The following is a 21244-nucleotide window of genomic DNA, read 5'->3' as shown; positions in this document are numbered from 1 at the left end:
CCAGTTAGGGAGTTTGAGCCCTGTGTCAAGATCTGTGCAGTCAGCACCGAACCTGCTTCAGATCCTCTGTCCCACTCTCTCTTTCTGCCCCTCCCCTGCCTGTATGCTCTTTCTCAAAAAAATGAATAAACATTAAAAAAATAATTAAGTACCTAGCACAGACAGTGTTGGTGCTTGTAAGGCACAAGGCGCATAGTAATATGAATCTCTCTCTCTCCCCATTTATCTATTGACCCTTTTCCCATACACTTTGTGACAGCATACAATGCTAACAGTAATAGCAGCAAACATTGAACTTAATGTATTCCAAGGACACTCACAGTTCATAGTGCTATGATCCTTGTTCACAAATATGAAAACCAAGGCACAGAAAAGGTAAGATTTGTACCTAAGAAGACCCTCTTCTTTTAGCCATTGTGCTACATAAGTCATGTCAAGGTGATATTTTTCCCTTGATAGAAAAAGCTGTTAGTGAAATGTGCCAACAGAAATGCATACCATATTGTCTTTAGTGTTTTTGAAAGAAACATTACATGTGGATCCAGCTTTCCGAGTGCCTCAAATTGAGAAAAAACACAGCATAAAGTTTTCCTGATATAGAACTGTCCAGGTTATGAGGGTTTACATTGGCTAGAAATTTTTAAAAATTGGCTAATATTGCATGCTATTGGGGAGAATGTTTGTAAATATGCTCTACACTGTCTTTTTTATCAAAGACAAGGAAAAGAGATTTTTAAAATGCAATATTATGCATAAAAAAGTATGGCTTTGACAATCTAACTTCCAAGAGGATACCATTACCAGATACAAGCATCCCAGTTATTGAAGTAAAACTGATATATTTCTTATAAAGTCGTGACCCTCTTGTATATTTTACCCTCTTCCACTTTCTCCCTGATTATACACAAATGTTGCTATAATCTACCTAAGCCAAATAAGGTTCAAGAATGTAGAATTTTCAAACACCATATGCAGAATTTTCTTTTTTTTCCTTAAATAGTTTATCATCAAGTTGGTTTACATATAACACCCAGTGCTCATCCCAACAAGTGCTCTCCTCCATGCTGAATTTTCAAAGGATCCCGAGACTAATTTCTTTTCTAAAACATTGTGAATAGATCAGAAGAATTATTTATAGTACTCTCTTTATAACCATCCATATCTGTTATGTGAAATTCTAGTAATTTCAGTTCTACAAACCATAGTTATTTCAACAATTAAGAGAATTTGGTTTAAATACACATAAATTATGATTAGCTCCATTGGGGTTAATTTTTTTAAGAGGGTGGAACAGGAAAGTAAAGAGATAAAGCAAACGATTGAAAACAGGATTTTCTGCTTGAGTTTTTCCTTTATTAGATAATAATTATCTGTTTCCCTAACATTTTTCAAAGATGACTGATTTTTTTTCAATACCATTAAAAACTCATAGATCTAAACATGCCTTATTGGGTTCAAGCCACTGTAATTATAGTCTTATTGAAACCCAGATTGTCCCATCTTTGACCAAAGGGAGTCAAAGGTTAGTTTTGGATCCTTTTGGCAAGATTCCAAGTGGGTTGTTTTTTTTTTAAAATAAATTCCTTGCTATTTTGTGTGGCAAATTTATTTTAGTTGGAAAAAGTATTTCAAGAACATTGCATACTAGAAATTTTTTGGGGGGTATTTATTGGATTGGTCATTGTTTCTAGCCTTTTTCAACAGAAGAGTTGGAATAATGGTATATATTCTACATTTTATATATAGAATGATGCACACACCATGAAGGATAAATGTCTTATGAATTCATACTGATACTTAAAATTCAGATATAGTGCTGGAGAACATTTAACCTCTCCCGTATTACTGCTGTGGCTCCTTTCCTATGCGTGCAGACATACAGAGAAGGTGAGAATTAGAATATCCATAATTATTCATTTGTTTTATCCAGAAATATACATATAATGGGTTAACAATACTAATAGTACTACTTCAGTATAATAACTGACAACAAAGTACTGTTTTCCCACATGCTCTCCCAATGCCCCCAATTGTTTATAATTCATGTGTCTATACTGACAGAGTACAAACCACACTTTCTCCTTTTAAAACATCGTGTAGTCTTAGTTCTACCAGTAACTACAATGTTTTCTAGTTAAACATTTTCATTTTGGGTGGATTCATACTCAGTTTTTAAAAATTTTATTGGAGAGAGGGAGCAGGGGAGAGGGGCAGAGAGAGAAAGAATCCTAAGCAGTCTCCACATTCAGCTCGGAGTCCCACGGGAGGCTCAATCCCACAACCCTGGGATAATGACCTGAGCAGAAATCAAGAGTCAGACGTTCAACTGACTGTCCCGATTCATATTGAGTTTTAAAAAACTGTGTGTTCGTTATTTTTCAGAGACACACACACAGAGTACTAGTTGGGGAGGGGAAGAGAGAGAGGGAGACACAGAATCTGAAGCAGGCTCCAGGCTCTGAGCTGTCAGCACAGAGCCTTACGTGGAGCTTGAACGCAAAAACTGTGAGATCACAACCTGAAATGGAGTCAGACGCTTAACCAACTGAGCCACCCAGGTGCCCCCCCTACTGAATTTGAAGAAACAGAATGCATGTACCCTTTACCTAGTTTCCCCCAATGATAACATCTTGTAAAACTATCATATCACAATTTCATTATGGACATTGATATAGATAAGATACAGAACAGCTCAATTGTTCCATTGTTTTAGCCACATTCAACTCTCTTCCTTATCCCCATCCCTAACCCCTGCTAACCACTAATCTGTTTACCATTTCTATAATTTTGACATTTCAAGAATGCTACGTAAGTGGAATCATGGTTCATCACCTTTAGGGGCTTCTTCCCCCCACTAAGTACAGTTTTCTGGCACTTCATCCAAGTTTGTATTTGTCAATGGTTTGCTCCTTGTTATTGCTGAGGACTATTCTATAGTAGCAATATCTCTGTTTAGCTGTTCAAACTTTGAAAGAGAGAAGAGTTGTTTCCGGTTTGGGAGTATTACAAATAAAGCTGCTATGAACATTGATGTCCAAGTATTTATATGAACATAAGTTTTCATTTTCCTCAGGTAAATGCCCAGTGGTATGATTTCTGGGTTTCATGCGGTTCAGGTTTTTAAAAAAAATTTTTTTTAATAGTTTATTTATTTTTGAGACAGAGAGAGACAGAGCATGAGTGGGGGAGGGGCAGAGAGAGAGGAAGACACAGAATCTGAAACAGGCTCCAGGCTCTGAGCTGTCAGCACAGAGCCTGATGTGGGGCTCGAACCCATGAACCATGAGATCTGACCTGAGCTGAAGTCGGATGCCTAACCAACTGAGCCACCCAGGGACCCCTCATGTGGTTTAGTTTCATAAGAAACTGCCAAAGTGGTTTCCAGAGTGGATATACCATTTTGTATTCCAAGTAATGATTTATTAATGACAAAAGCATGTATTATAGAAAATAACTGTATTTGAGTTGGTTCATGTTTTTATACATATATTGGAATTTACATACATCTAATACGCTTATTAATTCATTGAACATAAGGGGCGCCTGGGTGACTTAGTCGGTTAAGCGTCCGACTTTCACTTAGGTCATGATCTCGCGGTTCGTGGGTTCGAGCCCCGCGTCGGGCTCTGTGCTGACTGCCAGCTCGGAGCCTGGGGCCTATTTCAGTCTGTATCTCCCTCTCTCTCTGACCCTCCCCTGCTCACGCTGTCTCTCTCTCTCTCTCCCCTAGAAATAAATAAAAATATTTTAAAAAGTTCATTGAACATAATATAGTCCATTGTTTCTCATTTCTTCTTAACTAATCTTCATGTTTCATATTCTCTTCACCTCAGTCTATGACCAGCGCTTTCAAGAAAAATACTCTTAATTATTAGGAGTAGATGTTTTCATGTAGGAAGGTTTACCCGATCTTCAAAAATTAATTGAATAAGATTGTTAGGTATTTAGTTTGTAAAAGATTTTTAGACTTTCATAGTAAGTAATGAGAGCATGAGAGAGGAAAACTATGATACTGTTTATTGAGATATAATTGATCTATAATATATTAGTTTTCCCGTGCAAAACATAATGATTCAATATTTGTATATATTGTGAAACGATCATCATGGTATGTCTAGTTAGCCTCTATCAACCACACAGATTTACACTTTTTCTCCAGATGAGAACTTTAAGGATCCACTCTCTTAGCAACTTTCAAATAGATCAGACCATGTTATTAACTATAGTTAATAATAATATAGTCACTATCATGCATATTACATTCCCATGACTTACTTTAGTAAAAGGCAAAAGATTTATTCGATCTAAAGAGAAACCAGAGTATTCCCATGACTTACTTTATAACTTGTCCATCCTTTTTGGTCACCTTCACCCATTTTGCCTGCTCCCTACCCCCACCTCTGGCAACCACCAATCTGTTCTCTGTATCTATGAGTTTGTTTTTTGTTATGGGTATGTGTATTTTTCTTTTAGATTCTACATATAAGTGAAATTATGTGGTATTTGTCTTTCTCTGTCTGACTTATTTTACTTAGCATAATGCCCTCAAGATCCATCTATGCTGTCACAAATGACAAGGTTTCCTTCTTTTTTGTCGCGGAATAATATTCTGTTGTGTGTATATCTGTATGTCTGTATAGATATCTATCATCACATTGTTTTGTCCTTTCATCCATTGATGGACACTTAGGTTGCTTCCAAATCTTGGCTATTGTAATTAATGCTGCAGTAAACATGGGGGTGCAGATCTCTTTTGAGTTCGGGTTTTAATTTCCTTCAGATAACACCCAGGACTAGAATAGGTAGATCATTTGGTAGTTCTATTTGTAGTTTTTTGAGGAACTTCCTTACCACGAAAGCTATAATCATTTTTTTCCTCAGATTTTATTTAATATTAAGTCATGTTCCTTATATGTTTTGGATATTTTTTAAATATAAGTTATTGTCAAGTTAGCTAACTTTCAGTGTATACCATGTGCTCTTGGTTTTGGGGGTAGATTCCCATGATTCATTGCTTATACACAACACCCAGTGCCCATCCTAACAAATGTCTTCCTCAGTGCCCATCACCTATTTTCCCCTCTCCCCCTCATTTCCCATCAACCCTGAGTTTGATTCTCTGTATTTAAGAGTCTCTTATGGTTTGCCTCCCTCTGTTTGAAACTATTTTCCCCCTTTCCTTCCCCCATGGTCTTCTGTTAAGTTTTTCAAGTTCCACATATGAGTGAAAACGTATATCTGTCTTTCTCTGACTGACTTATTTCACTCAGTATAAAAACCCTCCAGTTCCATCCATGTGGTTGCAAATGGCAGGATTTCATTCTTTCTCTTTGCCAAGTAGTATTCCATTGTATATATAAACCACATCTTCTTTATCCATTCATCTGTTGTTGGACATTTGGACTCTTTCCATAATTTGGCTATTGTTGAAAGTGCTGCTGTAAACATTGGGGTCCATGCGCCCCTATGAATCAGAACTCCTGTATCCTTTGGATAAAAAGCTATAATCGTTTAAGCTTGCCTTTTGTATGCATGGAAATGCTATTCACCTGTGCTAGTAATAACAATTTAACTTATGTACTACACAAGATTATATAAAAGGATTTAAAATGTATTATTTGTACAAAGTGCCACACTTGCGCTGAAAGCCCTATGTAAATATAGAAGGTATTTGGCAGTTTATTAGTATTTTCATGAAAGGTCAGTTTTTAAAAGCGAGAGCCATTTTCATGTTTAAACATATCTTTCCATCTGTTTCCACAAATTTTCACAAACAACCATGCTTTGGCCATTGTGATATAGCATCACCACTATATGACACTAATGCCCATGCGACCTCTTGCTTTATTTTAGTTTTGTGCTTCCTAGGTGCACTGCAGTATTCTAATTGATAAAAACAACACGCATACTGTTAATATCAAAAGTCATAAGAGGATAAAAAATGAATAAAAAATGAGCTTTACTTAAATCTGAGAGATTTCAATTAAACATCAAGAAAATTTTATACCAAAAGGAAGTTAGTATCAGGAAGTTTAAACGGGAGATTAATGTATTTCCATTTCATATTTCTTTAGTCACTTGGCTGCAAGAATCAGATTATATGTTGTTGTATTACGTTTAAATTCGTTCAACAGTTGGGAAGTAATTATAATAACAGCAAAACTAAAGGGTTCGTGCACAGTTACAAACCCTCTAACAAACTTATTTAACCCTCAAACCAACCATATGAGACAGTGACTGTTCATTCCATTTCATAGATGAGGGTGAGAAAGGAAAAGTCACTCGCCCACAATCACATGACTAGAAAGTGCACAACTCCAGTTTTAGAGTAAATTTGACCTTGGTGTGTTTGCTCTCCGAACTTGTCCTCACAACCGTTGTGCATATTATATTGCCTCTTCTGACATTTACATGTTTGTGATATTCTAAATTAACTTGTTTCTACCGTAGGCTCTCCTGGGGATTCATGTATGCTGGCTTCATATTTATCCTGTCCATTTCTATGGCTCTGATCATAATATTGACCAAAGCCGTAGTGATCGTTGGCTTCATGGTGATATTCACGCTTTTTGTCCTATATGGCCTGTCCTTGGTGAGTTGACAAAACATATCTCTGCTCCACATCTCAGATATATGAACAAATGATGTTTCTTCAGGATATTGGTATGGCATAGTCACTAATTTGATGTCGTATTTTCTATATATTTTGAGAAAAGTTTGTGACAATGAGAGAAATTGATTAATACTGCTCAAAGTGATTCTCAAAGGAAAAAATATATACCAATTGGAACTCTTCTTTCTTCCTTCAGATAGCATTGGCTTTCCTCCTGAGTGTGCTGATAAAGAAACCTGTTCTTACTGGTTTGGTTGGATTTTTCTTCACTATATTTTGGGGATGTCTGGGATTCACTGTATTATACAGACAACTTCCTTCATCTTTGGGATGGATCTTAGGTCTTTTTAGCCCCTTTGCCTTCACTACTGGAATGGCTCAGGTAAAGAACACAATGATTTTATGCTTTTATTTATTAGATTTTCAAAATTATTGAAGAGTTTGGTGCTTCATGAAACTTAGTGATCAATCACCCTCTATTTTAAGAAGTTCTGCTGTGTTCTGTTGTGAATTCTCATCAAAGTAATAAACAAAGCACATGGATCATTTGTAAAATCCTAGAAAATTTAAAGTAGAAAAATAATAGCCCACTGTCCAACCACTTCAGTTTTACTGATTTGTGTTCCCATTTTAAAGAGGCAGTAAAATTGTGAAGGTTATGAGTAATAAATGGGGGCAGACCGCATGAATCCATCTCAGCTCTGCCCACATACCAGCTGGGTAACCTTGATGTCCGTAGCCTTCCTTTCTTCATCTGCAGAATGGGGATGTCAGTAGAAGTCACCTCATTGGGGGTAAATGTGAGGGCTGATTGTGTTATTGTACATGCATAATGCTAGAACAGTCCCTGACACCTGCTGTGGGACTGTGAGCTATTGTTTTTATTATCTTTAAAATTAGCCACCTGGAGTCTTCGATACTTATTTGATCCTTTCATGTTCCTACAGTATCTTATCCTTAGCATTTTTTTTAATGTTTTTTATTTATTTCTAAGAGAGAGAGAGAGAGAGACAGCGTAAGCAGGGGAGGGTCAGAGAGAGAGGGAGTCACAGACTGAAACAGGCTCCAGGCTCTGAGCTGGCAGTCAGCACAGAGCCCGACGCGGGGCTCGAACCCACGAACCGCGAGATCATGACCTAAGCGAAAGTCGGACGCTTAACCGACTAAGCCACCTAGGCGCCCCATCCTTAGCATTTTTATATTTCCTTTAAATGTCTTCTAATTTCACCGCCCGCTCTGAGTTTTTCTTCCTAGAATATGTTATTTTTGGTTCCTTGTCCACTTCTCTAAATCTTCTTTAAAACTTCAGTGATAATCAATTAGTCTGTTAAATTTCTATTCTTTAGTTGTTTTATTTCTTCTACAGCATTGCCGACTCTTGGGACAATTTTATTTGTAAAAAGAAACTCTGCAGACAATGTCACTGTGCATTTTTGAAAAAAGGGCTATTAAGATATGAATTATATTTGTCTAGGCAGCACCAGTTAATTAGAAAAAAACTTTAGCTTTTATAGGCTCATCTACCTGTTATTTTATTCTTTTTAATGTCAGATTACACACATGGATTATTACCTGATTGATGTTACTTTTCCTGATCCATCTGGAGAGTCACACATAATGATGGTTACTTTCCTCATTTTAGCACTCGACACTCTTCTCTATCTGATATTAATGTTATATTTTGAGCGAGTTTTGCCTGGTAAGTAATATTGTGGTTCAAGTTGAATTTAAAGCAGTTATACTTCTTGTAAGGCAATGTCTTAATGTTTGTCTACTTGTAATTTAAGAAACGTTTCTGATGGCAGAGGAAAGGAAAAAGTTTCAGAATAATAGAATCTCCTCATTTTCATCCCACTACTTAACAGGCTGACTGGAATTTCTTGGTTAAAACATTTTGGTTAAAAATAACTTGTATTTTGTTTGAGTTTTATTTTTTATAAAGGTAGGGTGTGTGTGTGTGTGTAAGTGGGAGAGAAAAGAAAATAACGATAACAGCTATTGAATATGATGATGCTTATTAGTGGTTGAATCGAACTCATGGACGTTAAGATAGTTCATTAAATAGCTCTTGCTAATATTTGGCTCTACTAAACTTGTTCTTGTGCATCTCAAGAATATGAAGGAAAAACACAGTTAACTAAAGTTAATGGATGACCTCTTTTCTTTCATCTTATGATATTTTTAACATTTCTTTATTTTTGAGAGAGAGAGAGGAGGAGCAAGGGAAGGACAGAGAGACAGGGAGACACAGAATCCGAAGCAGGCTGCAGGCTCTTAGCTGTCAGCACAAAGCCAGAAGCGGGGCTTGAACTCTGACTGCGAGATCATGACCTGAACTGAAGTCAGACACTTAACCAACTCAACCACCCGAGTGCCCCTCTTTTTCTCATCTTTTATGATCAGCATAACAAGAATGCTTTTTAATAGTGTTATAAAAGTTAGTAAAATAAACTCTACAAATGACTTTTTTTTAATGTTTTATTTATTTCTAGGAGAGAGAGAGAGAGAGAGACAGCGTGAGCAGGGGAGGGTGAGAGAGAGAGGGAGTCACAGACTGAAACAGGCTCCAGGCTCTGAGCTGGCAGTCAGCACAGAGCCCGACGCAGGGCTCGAATCCACGAACCGCGAGATCATGACCTGCTTAACCGACTAAGCCACCCAGGCGCCCCTCTACAAATGACTTTTAAATTAATACTAAATTCCTACATAGCATAAATATATAATCCCAGGAACTAATATTCCCTTCTGCCCACCTGAAATCCACGAACTGTACTCATACATAATTCCTTCTCATGTGTCAGCATATGGATAGTTCTGTCCTTTTTAAACCCTATTATTTTGATGTCTTTCTTTACCTGGTTTCTAGTCCAGGTATTCTATTTTTAAGACACTTAATAGTTTCCTTCTAGACTTTTATTTGTTTCATATTCTCTATCTCTATTACACTATTATGTTAGGATTTTATGCCCTATGTCTTTCATTTGTGCCATTAATATAATTTCATTTTAAAATTTCATCATCTATCATTTTGAAATACTGTGCTTCTTACGCATTCAGCAAATTGCCTTTGAAATTATTTGGCAAAATGTTTCTTGTGAATAAACAAGTTCTTAAAATTAAATGAGATTTCTTCTTTGAACAAAAAGTAGCATATAAAGAGTAATTGGAAAAATTTGCTGTCCTCTCAAACCTGCACAATGGACCTTCGCCCCCCCAGATCTGCTCTTCTGGTATGTGCGGTCTCTGTCGTTCACATGCGTGGCAGTGGACTTAACAATTCCTTTTTGCTGAACTTCTTCACAGTGTCTCCAGCTAAACTCTTCTCCATTTTCTCATCATCTCTTTTTCCTTTTGGAATTCCTTATTTTCTCTTTTACCCATTGTTTATCAAGTCAATTCGTTTTTAGCCTGCCAAGCCCAGGAGCCTAGTAGATAAAATTGAACTCTGCCTTGTGAATATAGGGAGACGTAGTTGCTAATGCTCTGAAGTTGATTAGCCCCTGTCACAGCTCTGTGCCATGTTACTTATTTGCCCTCAATTTTTGTGTTTTTTTCTACATTTAAAATAATTTGGGGGGCCTGGGTGGCTCATCTGGTTAAGCGTCTGACTCTTGGTTTCGGTTCAGGTCAGGATCTTATGGTTCGTGGGTTCAAGCCCTGCCTAGGGCTCTGTGCTGTCAGTGGCGCCCGCTTGAGATTCTCCCTCTCTCTCTCTGAAAAAAATTTAAAAAATACTTTTTTCTCTAATATTTCCATAGAATTTAATTTGTATTTTAATAGGTAAATATCTACTTTTTTGTTATTCAGTTCTCTACACATTCATAATTAGCTTACTTTTGTTTTCAGGAGCTTCCCTAGCCCTCCATCCTCCACCATGGGAAGGCACAATAAGTAATATTTATGTCCAGGAAAATAGAATTAACTTTTCCCCTTCCTGTGTATTAATATAACCATAAAATTTTAGCAGTCGGTATTTAGTCCAGCAATTGGTGGAGGCCTCACATCTTAGAGATGCCAAAACAGTGGTCTGGAGAGGTTATATGACTGGCCCAAAATCAGAGTTAGCAGAATTCGGATTAAAACTTTGAAATTGAATAAACACTCCCCTTTGGGTTTTTGTTTTGTTTTGTTTTGTTGTTTTTTGTGCGTTTTTTTTTTTACAAAGATTTTAATACTCATTATATTTATTGTTTATTTCCTGTCTTTTGTCTCTAGAATGTACATCCCCCTGAGGAAAAGATGCTTGCTTGTTATTACACTGATAGCTCCAAGCATCTAGAGTAGTTTTTATCACATATTAGGTACTCAATAAGTTTCTGGTGAAATAAATCAATGCATATATCTGTCTTCCTATTTTAACTATTTTAACTTTCTTCAGGATAAACAATGTGTTTTTTCACCTAGAGGCCACCTGATGCCTAAGAAGTCTTCAATAAATATAAGCTGAAGGAATACAAGAATGTCTTCCTTTTTTCACTCAGCTTCAAATAAAAAATCTATTTCCTCTTTTTCTTCTTCTCCTTCTCCCTTCCCCCTCCTTCTGCTTCTCCTCAGCCTCTTCCTCTATCTTACCTTCTCTTCCCCCTTTCTTTCTCCCATAAATTTGATTCAGTCTCACTTCCCTTTATTTGGGTACTCTATGTATTCTTTAATCCAAAGTTTTACAAACATCTCTCAAATCCACATTTTGAGAGTAGGTTATATTTAAATGTTTTTACATTTATAAGTCTTTTTCTAAGCCAAAATTTCCCATGAAATTGAAACTAATTAGATAGCAGATTTCATCTGTATATCCGTTTAACATATAGCTTTGTATTAAAGTTTATGTGGGTCAGCAGTCTTCCATAGGTAGCACTGGAAACACTTCTATAAATTAGGAACTAAGTGTAACGTAGGAAGTGTGAAAGGAGATGATAGCACAAGGCTCTGTGAAAGGGAAAGTCCTAAGGTTGGCGGGTCAGGAAAAGATTGGAGGAAGCCACTTCAGTTGCATTTATAGGATAAAAAAGTTTACCTGGTGGACAAGAGTGCAAAAAAATTTTTTTGCAGCCTAAAGGAACAGCATATGTGCCCAGCAATGGGAGACAGCTGTAGTGTAGGGGAAATTAAAAATTGTTAGATAGAGCTAGTGCATAGTTTGGCTGTGAGATGTGGTTTTAGGGTAGGAATTAATAACCAGCTAACAAGAAATTAGAAGGGGAGATTCTTTTTTTCCAAATACACATGTCTGTGCATAGACACACACAGCACAGTATCGTATGTAAAGATCCCAAAGATGCCGAGGTTACCCTCTGATGAAGTCCCTCTGCAGATGTCTGTTCAGGCTGCCTCGATGGGTCCCACACAGAATTTGGGATTCAGTCCTCCCGAGCAGCTCTGGTATCGGTGGTCAGGCCCAACAAAGTTTCATCTTGTTTTTGTTGAGATGAGAAAATATGTGAAACTTATTTTTAGCCCTTAATTCTTCATTTGGAAATCGTCTTCCATGTGAGATTATAGCCTTTAAATATCTATATTTTTACAGTGAAGATATTTTTTTTTCTCTTTTGCCATGACGATCCTAGCAAGATAGGAGGTTTTCAACTGTTCTTAATGGATGCAATATGTTTATTTTAAAAAATATTATTTGGGGCGCCTGGGTGGCTTAGTCGGTTAAGCGTCCGACTTTCGCTTAGGTCATGATCTCACGGTTCATGGGTTCGAGCCCCGCATTGGGCTCTGTGTTGACTGCCAGCTCAGAGCCTGGAGCCTGTTTCAGTCTGTGACTCCCTCTCAATCTGACCCTCCCCTGCTCAAGCTGTCTCTCTTTCTCTCTCCTATAAATAAATAAAAATATTTAAAAAAATAAAAAATATTATTTGCCCAAGAAATGCAAGAGCCTTAGAACCTCTGGTGCAGGAAACAGAGAGAGATTGATCTAATTTCTGTAGGATCTTTCCCTGATGAGGGAAAGTTTTAGGAAGCTTGCTCTGGCGGCTGTGGGGGGGATGGGCTCAAAGCAGGTGGACATCTTAATAATCTGTGTTAGAGGGAGACGGGGACCAAACTGGAGAGCAGTGTAATTTACAGAGGAGGACAGACTCAAGAGATACTTAGGAGGGAGAAACAATCTGATGTGGTAGTTAATTCTATATGAGCTGGAGGAAGTGAGAAAGGGAGGAGACAAGGGTGACTCTTGCATCTGGTCTTGGCTCCTGGGGCAGTGGACAAAATGCCACTTAATTAGGACAGCAAAACAGGAGTGAACAAAATTCACATGACTTCTGACGTATTTTTTTAATGCCATAATTTCTACGAATAACATGAACGTCTTTCTCAGTTTTAGTCTCCCCCCACTTTTGAAAACATTTTCTTTGCTTTCTCACAGTATAATTTCCGTTTCTGGCTTGTTCTGCTCTAGATGTTTCTACATATTTTCACTCTTGAGCATTTCTGCTTTCCCACATTATCTCTCTAGAACCACAACACATGATTCTTTTCATTTCTCTTTTTGAAGATGTTCAGTTTCTAGAACTATCTTTCCCATATATTTTTCTGTATGTCTCCAACATTGTCTGTTTTCCTACTTCTAGAAGTCGTGTGTTGTATCTACTCTCCTTAACTTTTCTTTTGGGTGGTAGTTTATTCCCTTATATTAGCCTCCAGTAATAGCTTATCATGTGACATTATTCTCTGTTGTTTAATTTATCTTGTAGCGCCTGAAAAATCGATTCCACTTCCTCCTCCTGTCACTAATACATTCCCATTTTGTGGAGATGTCATTAAAGTGCCATCTCATTTTATTTACTTTGGGTCTTTAGATCCAGAATTGACGTTCCTATTATTACCCTATTCTCCTTTCTTACCATTAAACTGTAAGTTCATTTAAATGTCAAGCAATTTTTAATCAATTATATGTACAGCCCATTTTGCTGTGGAATGATATGAACTGCCTTGATGAAAATCCTTGTATAATTTCATGAGGCCATTAAAAACTTCAAGGATCTTCTATCTGGTTGAAAAAAAATTTTTACGTAAAATAAAATAAATGAAGACATGATAGAAACAGTTGGATTTGTATTTCTTTCATTTTTCTCATGGGTTTTTAATATTTCCCGTCTGTCCACTTCTTATCCCTAATTTTATTTTTCTTCCCTTTTACCCCTTTCCTATCTGCCAGCAATTATCCAGCCTTTTGTCTACCTCTCTGTTCTTACTAACCATTTTTTCTGTTTTGTTTTATTCTCCAGACTTTGGAAAGATTGACTTTGAATTTATAGTGACTGATACATTTATTATTTTCAATGTTCATTCTTCCATGTCACCAGAGTAATATTTCTTCATATACTATAGCAGGAATCAGTTTACACAACTGCTCTTTTTAAGCATCCAAATGTCTGGAGATCCCGAGAATGAGAAAGCCCTTGATGTTTCATATGATTTCCAACAGCTACCACTTTGTCTTCTTGGACAAGCATTTTTATTTTTACGAACCTGAGCTGAGAATTCATCAAAGGCCAAAACACCATCTTAACTTTAAAATCCTTGTAATACTTTAGGGGCGCCTGGGTCGCTCAGTTAGTTAAGCATCCAACTTCGACTCAGGTCCTGATCTCACAGGTCATGGGTTTGAGGCCTGCATCAAGCTCTATGCTGACAGGGTGAAACCTGGAGCCTGCCTCAGATTGTGGGTCTCCTTCTCTCTCTACCCCTCCTCTTCTTGGCTCTCTGCCTCTCTCTGTCTCTCAAAAATGAATAAATGTTAGAAAATTTTTTTAAAAATCTGGAAAAGCTAAATCATTAGTGTATAGAAAAAATTGGCATCAAGTTTCACTAGGACAGATGTCATTCTTTACTGATATAGAGAATCGATTCAGTATATAATAATATTCACCTTGATTGATCAGATGAAGGTGGCTGCCCGCATTCACCATTGTTTTTCCTAAAGTCTTCATTTTGGTCCCACCGTCAAAACACTCATCACGAAGTCTTTGAGGATGAAATCAATCCCGAGCATCACCCTGATGACTCTTTTGAACCAGTGCCTCTGGAATTCCATGGAAAAGAAGCCATAAGGTAACTAACAAATTATATACACTGAGATAAGATTTTAGTAAACTAGGGTACAGCAAGACCAACCACGGGTCAAATATTAAAGGTGATGTGCTTTTGAAAGTTCCATTCTTTCAGGTATTTTTGCCATCATTCTAAACTTCTTTCATTCATCATTTTAAAAGTAAATATTAGGGCTCCTGGGTGGCTCAGCTGGTTGAGCATCTGACTCTTGATTTTAGCTCCGGTCATGATCTCACTGTGGTAAGATCAATCCCCGCATTGGGTTCTCCCTCCCTCTCTCTCTGCCCCTCTCCTGCTCTCTCTCTCTCTCTTTCTCTAAATATATAAATTAATATGAAATTTTGCTGTTGATATTTTCAGCACCACAATTCAGTAGCCCTATTTATTTTCTTGTTCATTATCTTTTACTTTCTATCCCTACTATTTATAATCTCCTCTCCACATTGTCTTCTAATAGACGCACATTTTGATAAGTAGGTATGTGCATGTATAACGCATGTAATACACATTTCCAATTTAGATTATCTGCCTTTAGAGAATGTATGGATGATGGCTTCGAAGTCAAAGATTACTTCATAATTTAGTAGCTTTGTAACTTTTTGCTAACCTGTGTGAAATCTCTTAACCTCATTTTCTTCATTTCTAAGAAATATATAATGTAATTCAACAGTATAATGGCGTCTTGAGGAATTTAAAGAATCAGTGAGATAATTAAATACGAGTCTTACATAATAGGAGTTGGATATATACTAGTTTTATATCTCTATCCAAATTGGTGTGGTTGATTGAAAGGGCATAGAAATAAATAAAGCAAAGGGAAGCATTAGTAAAAGTTTTCAGGGAAACCCAGGAAGATGTATAGACAATGACTTCCTGATTCTTAATTTCATCATAATTTAATGCTTGCTTTTTTAGGTGTTTGCTTCTTTATTAAAAGAGATCATTGAGAAATACTCCTAAATTACATTCCATTTATGTGAAGTTTTCTGAGGAGAAAATGGAGCACAGTGATTACAATGTGGTCCATGGATTTAAACCACCCAGTTTGAATCCTGGCTTTGCTGCTTATTGACTGTGTGGTCCCAGCTAAATTACTTGTCTATACCTCCGTTTCTGTATCTTAAAAATGGGCATAACACTGGTAGAAAGTTTGTTATGAAGAGTAAATGAGCTACCATGTGTAAAGCTTTGAGAATAGTGCCTGGCCCAAAATAGGCATTCAATGACTGCTATTAGGAATATCCAAAAGAAATTCAATCAGATATTCTTACATCAGTTCACTTATTTTGAAACACTTAGGTCAACGGTGATTGGCAAAGGTATCTGGGAGGAGGGGACATGAGGAGGGAGATGACAGAGAAAGGATAAAACTAAACCTGACACGGCAAAATCAAAAAGAAAACCCTCTATTTCCTGGAGTTGGAACTCCTCAAATTCTGCCATTGCTAGTAGTCTTTTAAGCCCTTGCACCTGTGTGAAAACTTATATAGTTGGGGCGCCTGGGTGGCCCAGTCAGTTAAGCATCCAACTTCGGCTCAGGTCATGATGTCACGGTTCATGGGTTCAAGCCCCACGTCAGGCTCTGTGCTGACAGCTAGCTCAGAGCCTGGAGCCTGTTTCAGTCTGTGTCTTCCTCTCTCTCTGACCCTCCCCTGCTCACAATGTCTCTCTCTCTCAGAAATAAATAAATGAAAAAAAAAACCTTATATAGCTATTTCAGTTTATCTTGTTCCTTGTGATGAACTTACAGTAACTGTGTTGACCCCAGAAAATTTACTTAAATTAACAAGGTACATTAGGACTAAACTACATTAGTCAGGCCAAAAACTCATCTTTCAGGAACACAGTTCAGTAAATACTCAGAACCCTAACCCTGACCCACATTAATCCAGGGGGCAGTGAAGATGAGTATGGTTGTGTGGTCATTCAGTGCTCCTAAGTGGATGCCACCAGCAATCCTGTTCCATGGTCTTAGATCCACATTGACAGGAACTGAGTGTACTCCGGGAAACCTAAGAGAGCTCTAGCCTGTCTAAACCCCGCAGACTCTGTCATCTATCTTCACAGCTCCTCCTTCTATACTTGATAGTCCAACATGCTTCAAGCCAGCTCCTCTGATCATTCTGGGCCGGACTATTTCTGCTGACAAGTTAGTTACGCCATTCATTTATTCCTCATCCATTAAACCCTCTGCCAGATCTAGGATTCAAAGATTAATGACGGTTGTTCACATTGGGACAGGCAGAGCCCCGGGGGAAGCAGGCGCTTGTATAGATAATTAGTAAAAAGGGTGGTAGAGATGAATGCAGAGAATAACAAAGCGTAGAGAAGGATCATCATTCAGCTCAGCCTAAGGGTGGTGGAAAAGGTCAGAAGGAGATAACTGTTGAGGTGAGCCTTATGGAAGGAAAAGGTCTTGGTCACATAAATTGTGGCGAGGCATGTGCAGGTTCTTCCAAACAGGAAGTATGGTGTGAGCAACATAGCACAGCAAGAAACAATGTGTGTGTGTATAAAGAATGATAAGAAAATGACATTGCTGAGCTCAAAGCACAGGCTAGAAGAGGGAGAAGCAAATCTTGAGAGGTATGGGCCAAATCAGATCACATAGGGTTTTGTTTGCCAAATTAAGAAGGACAAGCTGTCCTGTACAGTGTGAGAAATCACCAAGTAATTTTACAGTGGCAAATTATACAACTAGACCTTTGTTCAACAGCTTTATGGATTGGATTCAAAGGCAACACAGCTGGAGAGATGGAAACATGTCAGAGGTTGTCAGTCTGGGTTTGGTCAGGAAAAGTGAGTTGCTGGAAATACCATGTAAAGGGATTTGGCATGGGAATGAGGAATTCATAAAAGTAGTTAGGTTAGAAGAGGAAGGGTCAAGAAAGTTGTAGCCAGAAAGTCAGAGGAACAGCCGCTGAGGACCTTATCGTGATGTGTAGAAATGGTGGGTCTCAATAAGTTTGCTGGTAAACCACTGCGAATGTTGAGATTCTCTGGACAAATTCCCACCAGTTTTATTAATCTGTGGCAGCAAAGTGGGGTTTGTCAAGAAGTCTCAGAAGCTGCTACAGATCTGGAATTTGCCCATGTTTCTGCCCCCATGACCTTCAGAGAACAAATGGCCTGCCTTCACTTCTGCTTTCCAAATCTTGCCCAAGTTTTCCGAAGTCTAATACAGAGAAGTATTTCTGAGAAATGTAGTCTGTGGTGTGTCCTCTGCTTTGGAGAAAAAGGGCAAGGCTGATGCAGATGGATAACTGACCATCAAATTCAGAGGTTGAGTTGAGAGATGGTAAAAATCTGCACTGGAAGTTCATAGAAAAGTGATAAAGGGGCAAATTCAAATAATTTCACAAAGTTAAATTCATAAAGCCATATGGTTAAATGATAATAATTTTGTGGACCACAGGTTGAGGTGAGAAAGAGGTAAGGAAAGAATCATGGACGTTTCTTAGGCATCTAGTTGGCGTTCCTGGGTGGATGCTGAAAACACCAACTGAAATAGAAAACTGAAGTGGGGTTGGTTTAGAGGGAAAAAAATATACCTGTGTGGTTTTGAGATGAAGAGATACAGCAAAAAGCTGAATATGTACCTTTGAGACTTTGAAGAAAGGCATAAAAGACACAAATCTGGGAATCATTAGAATCTAAGTAAGAGTTGAAGCAATGAGAATGGGTAGTATTGTATAGCAGAGATTTGAGAATAAGAAAAATAGTTGGTCAAGTGTGGAATCCAGTGTAAGGAATCCATAAAGTATGCGGAGCGGAAAAGTAAGAGACTGATATGGAAATCAAGAGGGTAGAAGCTAAAGAAATAAAGCCTTGGAAGAAGAAAAGAGCAAGTAGGGGTAGCAAGAGGGAGACAGAGGATCCGAAGCAGGCTCCACGCTGTCAGCACAGAGCCCCACGTGGGACTTGAACTCATGAACCATGAGATCGTGACCTGAGCTGAAGTCAGATGCTTAATCAACTGAGGTATGCAGGCACCCCATTAATGCAGCATCTGTTAAACAATGACTAGGAAGTGTCCATTGGATTCAGTAGAATGTTACTGATGTCTTCACTGAGGATAGTTTATTTTTTGTAATGTTTATTTTTGAGACAGAGAGAGGCAGAGCCTGAGCTAGGGAGGGGCAGAGCGAGAGGGAGACACAGAATCCAAAGCAGGCTCCAGGCTCCAAGCTGTCAGCATAGAGCCCGACATGGGGCTCAGACTCCCTGACCATGAGATCATGACCTGAGCCGAAGTCAGATGCTTAACTGACTGAGCCACCCGGGTCCCCCTGAGGATAGTTTCAGTGGAGTTATAAGGTCAGAAGCTACGTTGCTTTAGGTTGGGAGTAAATGTGAGATAAAGAAATGGAAACAGAGAGTAGAGACTATATTTTGATACATTTGCCCGTGGAGGAGAAGAACAATTAAGTAATAGCTGGAGAGGGGTGCAGGACTGAGGGAAAGGCTCTCCTCACTCCTCCCTTCCTCTCCCGCTCCTGTTTGTCTTTCCTTCCTTTCTAACAAATGGTGGCTTTGTCTTCATTTGCAAACTGAGAACAAACTGGAATACATGAAATGCCGAGTTTGATAAGCGTGTGAGCAGGTCTGGGTGGGATGAGCTTTCACCACTGCCCTCCTCGGACCCCCTGACAGAGGTAACAAACACCCTTCCCTGTGAGGTTCAGGCACAGTTGCAAACTTCAGTATTGGCAGTTAACATCATCTCTGTCATTAGAATACTCACCTCAAAGTTGCTTACTCTTCTTTCAGAATCAGAAATGTTAAAAAAGAATACGATGGAAAGCCTCAAAAAGTAGAAGCGTTGCAAGGTAAAGAGAAGAACTTCATTGTTTTGATGATTTTTTTAAATTAAAACAAATTTTTTTTGTTTCCTGAAAATAGGAACAGTCATAGTGCAAAATCAGGGAATGAATATAGATAAGAAGAAAAAAAAACCACCACATTTCTACTATGAGGGCAAGTCCTTGATAATATATTTATATATGTAATATCTTAAAAAAATAGGATTGTGCTGATAATGCTTGTTTTTTTCTTTCTTTTTTTTTTCATTTTATTTAGGTCCAAGATGGTTAACATATAGTGTAGTAATGAGGTCAGGAGTAGAATTTAGTGATTCATCACTTACATATAACACCCAGTGCTCATCCCAACAAGTGCTTTCCTTAATGCCCATCACTTCCCTCCAGCAACCCTCAGTTTGTTCTCTGTATTTAACAGTCCCTTATGGTTTGCCTCCTTCTATTTTAACANTAGTGCAATTGCTGGGTCGTAGGGTAGTTCTATTTTTAATTTTTTGAAGAACCTCCACACTGTTTTCAAGTATCTGTACCAATTTGCATTCCCACCACTTATGCTAGTTTATAATCTGTGACTTGGATTTGTCAAACCGAGCTTGAAGTATCACAACACTTGTTTTTACTTTCAGAGAACTTTTCGTCACTGTTTTGGGCAGTGGTTTGCCTTGTTTTTATGTCCTCTGACAATATAATTTCATCTGTTGTCAATCTTCAGAGAATCTCTGAAAAGTTCTAGGGTGCTAATGGAACTCTATGGTTTCTCCACGGAGTTAGATAATTTTTCAAATATTAAAGAAAAAAATTATCAAGCCCTAAGCTCTCATATAAAAAATGCCTGTGACATGTCCTGGGTCCCAGCAAGCCCCTCTGGAGGCTTTTGTGATACAAAACAGAACAGGGACCAGTGGCCAGGGAAACATAATGATCCTCTCCTCAATTCATCCTCCCTCCCTCCAAATATCAAATAAATACCCCTTTCCTCCATATTTGGCCCTTCTGTCTCAGCTCTCTGGAGCCTCTGTGAGAATGTCCTCCATCACACTGCTTTCCTTCACCTAGGAAACAAATACTGTGTTTACTGTGCTTTATTCCTGGTACCCTTTGCTCTGTTAATCTTTAACATCAAATTGATATATTCGTTGACATTCAAAAGATTTGGGTAGTGGGAAAGGTAGAGATTTATTTCTCAGTCTTGATCCAGTTTCTCCAGAGAAATTAAGGATTTGTCTTCACAAATAGACACAACTAAATATATCCTTTTATAGGGGACATATCAGAATACCAGTGAAATGAAGTGCTAAGAGATCTTTGACGTTTATGACTTTTGTAAGGTCCATTCCATCTGAATACAGTCCAAAGGCTAATTTTCACCATTTATTCTAAAACAGGCATATTTCTTGACATATACGAAGGGCAAGTCACCGCAGTACTCGGACATAATGGAGCTGGCAAATCGACACTGTTGAACATTCTTAGTGGGCTGTCTGTTTCCACGGAAGGTAAGGAAATAATTTTATAAGCGACTGATCAAGCAGGCTTTTTACACGGTTGAGTTATTTAGGATAGGAAATGTTTATTTCATATTTATATAAATTCTCAAAAAAACTTGTGTCTCCACTCTGCTGTTGTTTGTCATTCCATGTATACGTGGCATTGCCATAGACCCCGATATTTATGTTAAGAATAAGCTGAATTTCTCAATGTATTAATTATAAAATGTGAGATTTCTTCAACTAGTATCCCATATTATCACTCTTCA

General features: G+C 38.0%; 1 protein-coding gene across 1 annotated transcript in view; it reads left to right on the top strand.

Annotated features, from left to right (window-relative positions):
- Window positions 1-21244, top strand: part of ABCA10 (ATP binding cassette subfamily A member 10) — a 65244-nt gene that overhangs the window by 7141 nt on the left and 36859 nt on the right. Inside the window, exons 5-10 of the mRNA XM_077780282.1 lie at window positions 6451-6592; window positions 6810-6995; window positions 8165-8312; window positions 14500-14668; window positions 19439-19497; window positions 20874-20984. Of these exons, the coding sequence (XP_077636408.1) occupies window positions 6451-6592; window positions 6810-6995; window positions 8165-8312; window positions 14500-14668; window positions 19439-19497; window positions 20874-20984 (815 nt within the window). The remainder of the gene's footprint in view (window positions 1-6450; window positions 6593-6809; window positions 6996-8164; window positions 8313-14499; window positions 14669-19438; window positions 19498-20873; window positions 20985-21244) is intronic.

Source organism: Crocuta crocuta, unplaced genomic scaffold (genome assembly GCF_008692635.1).
Source record: "Crocuta crocuta isolate KB4526 unplaced genomic scaffold, BGI_CrCroc_1.0 scaffold288, whole genome shotgun sequence".
Lineage (NCBI taxonomy): Eukaryota > Metazoa > Chordata > Mammalia > Carnivora > Hyaenidae > Crocuta > Crocuta crocuta.
This window is presented reverse-complemented; position numbering and strand designations above follow the sequence as displayed.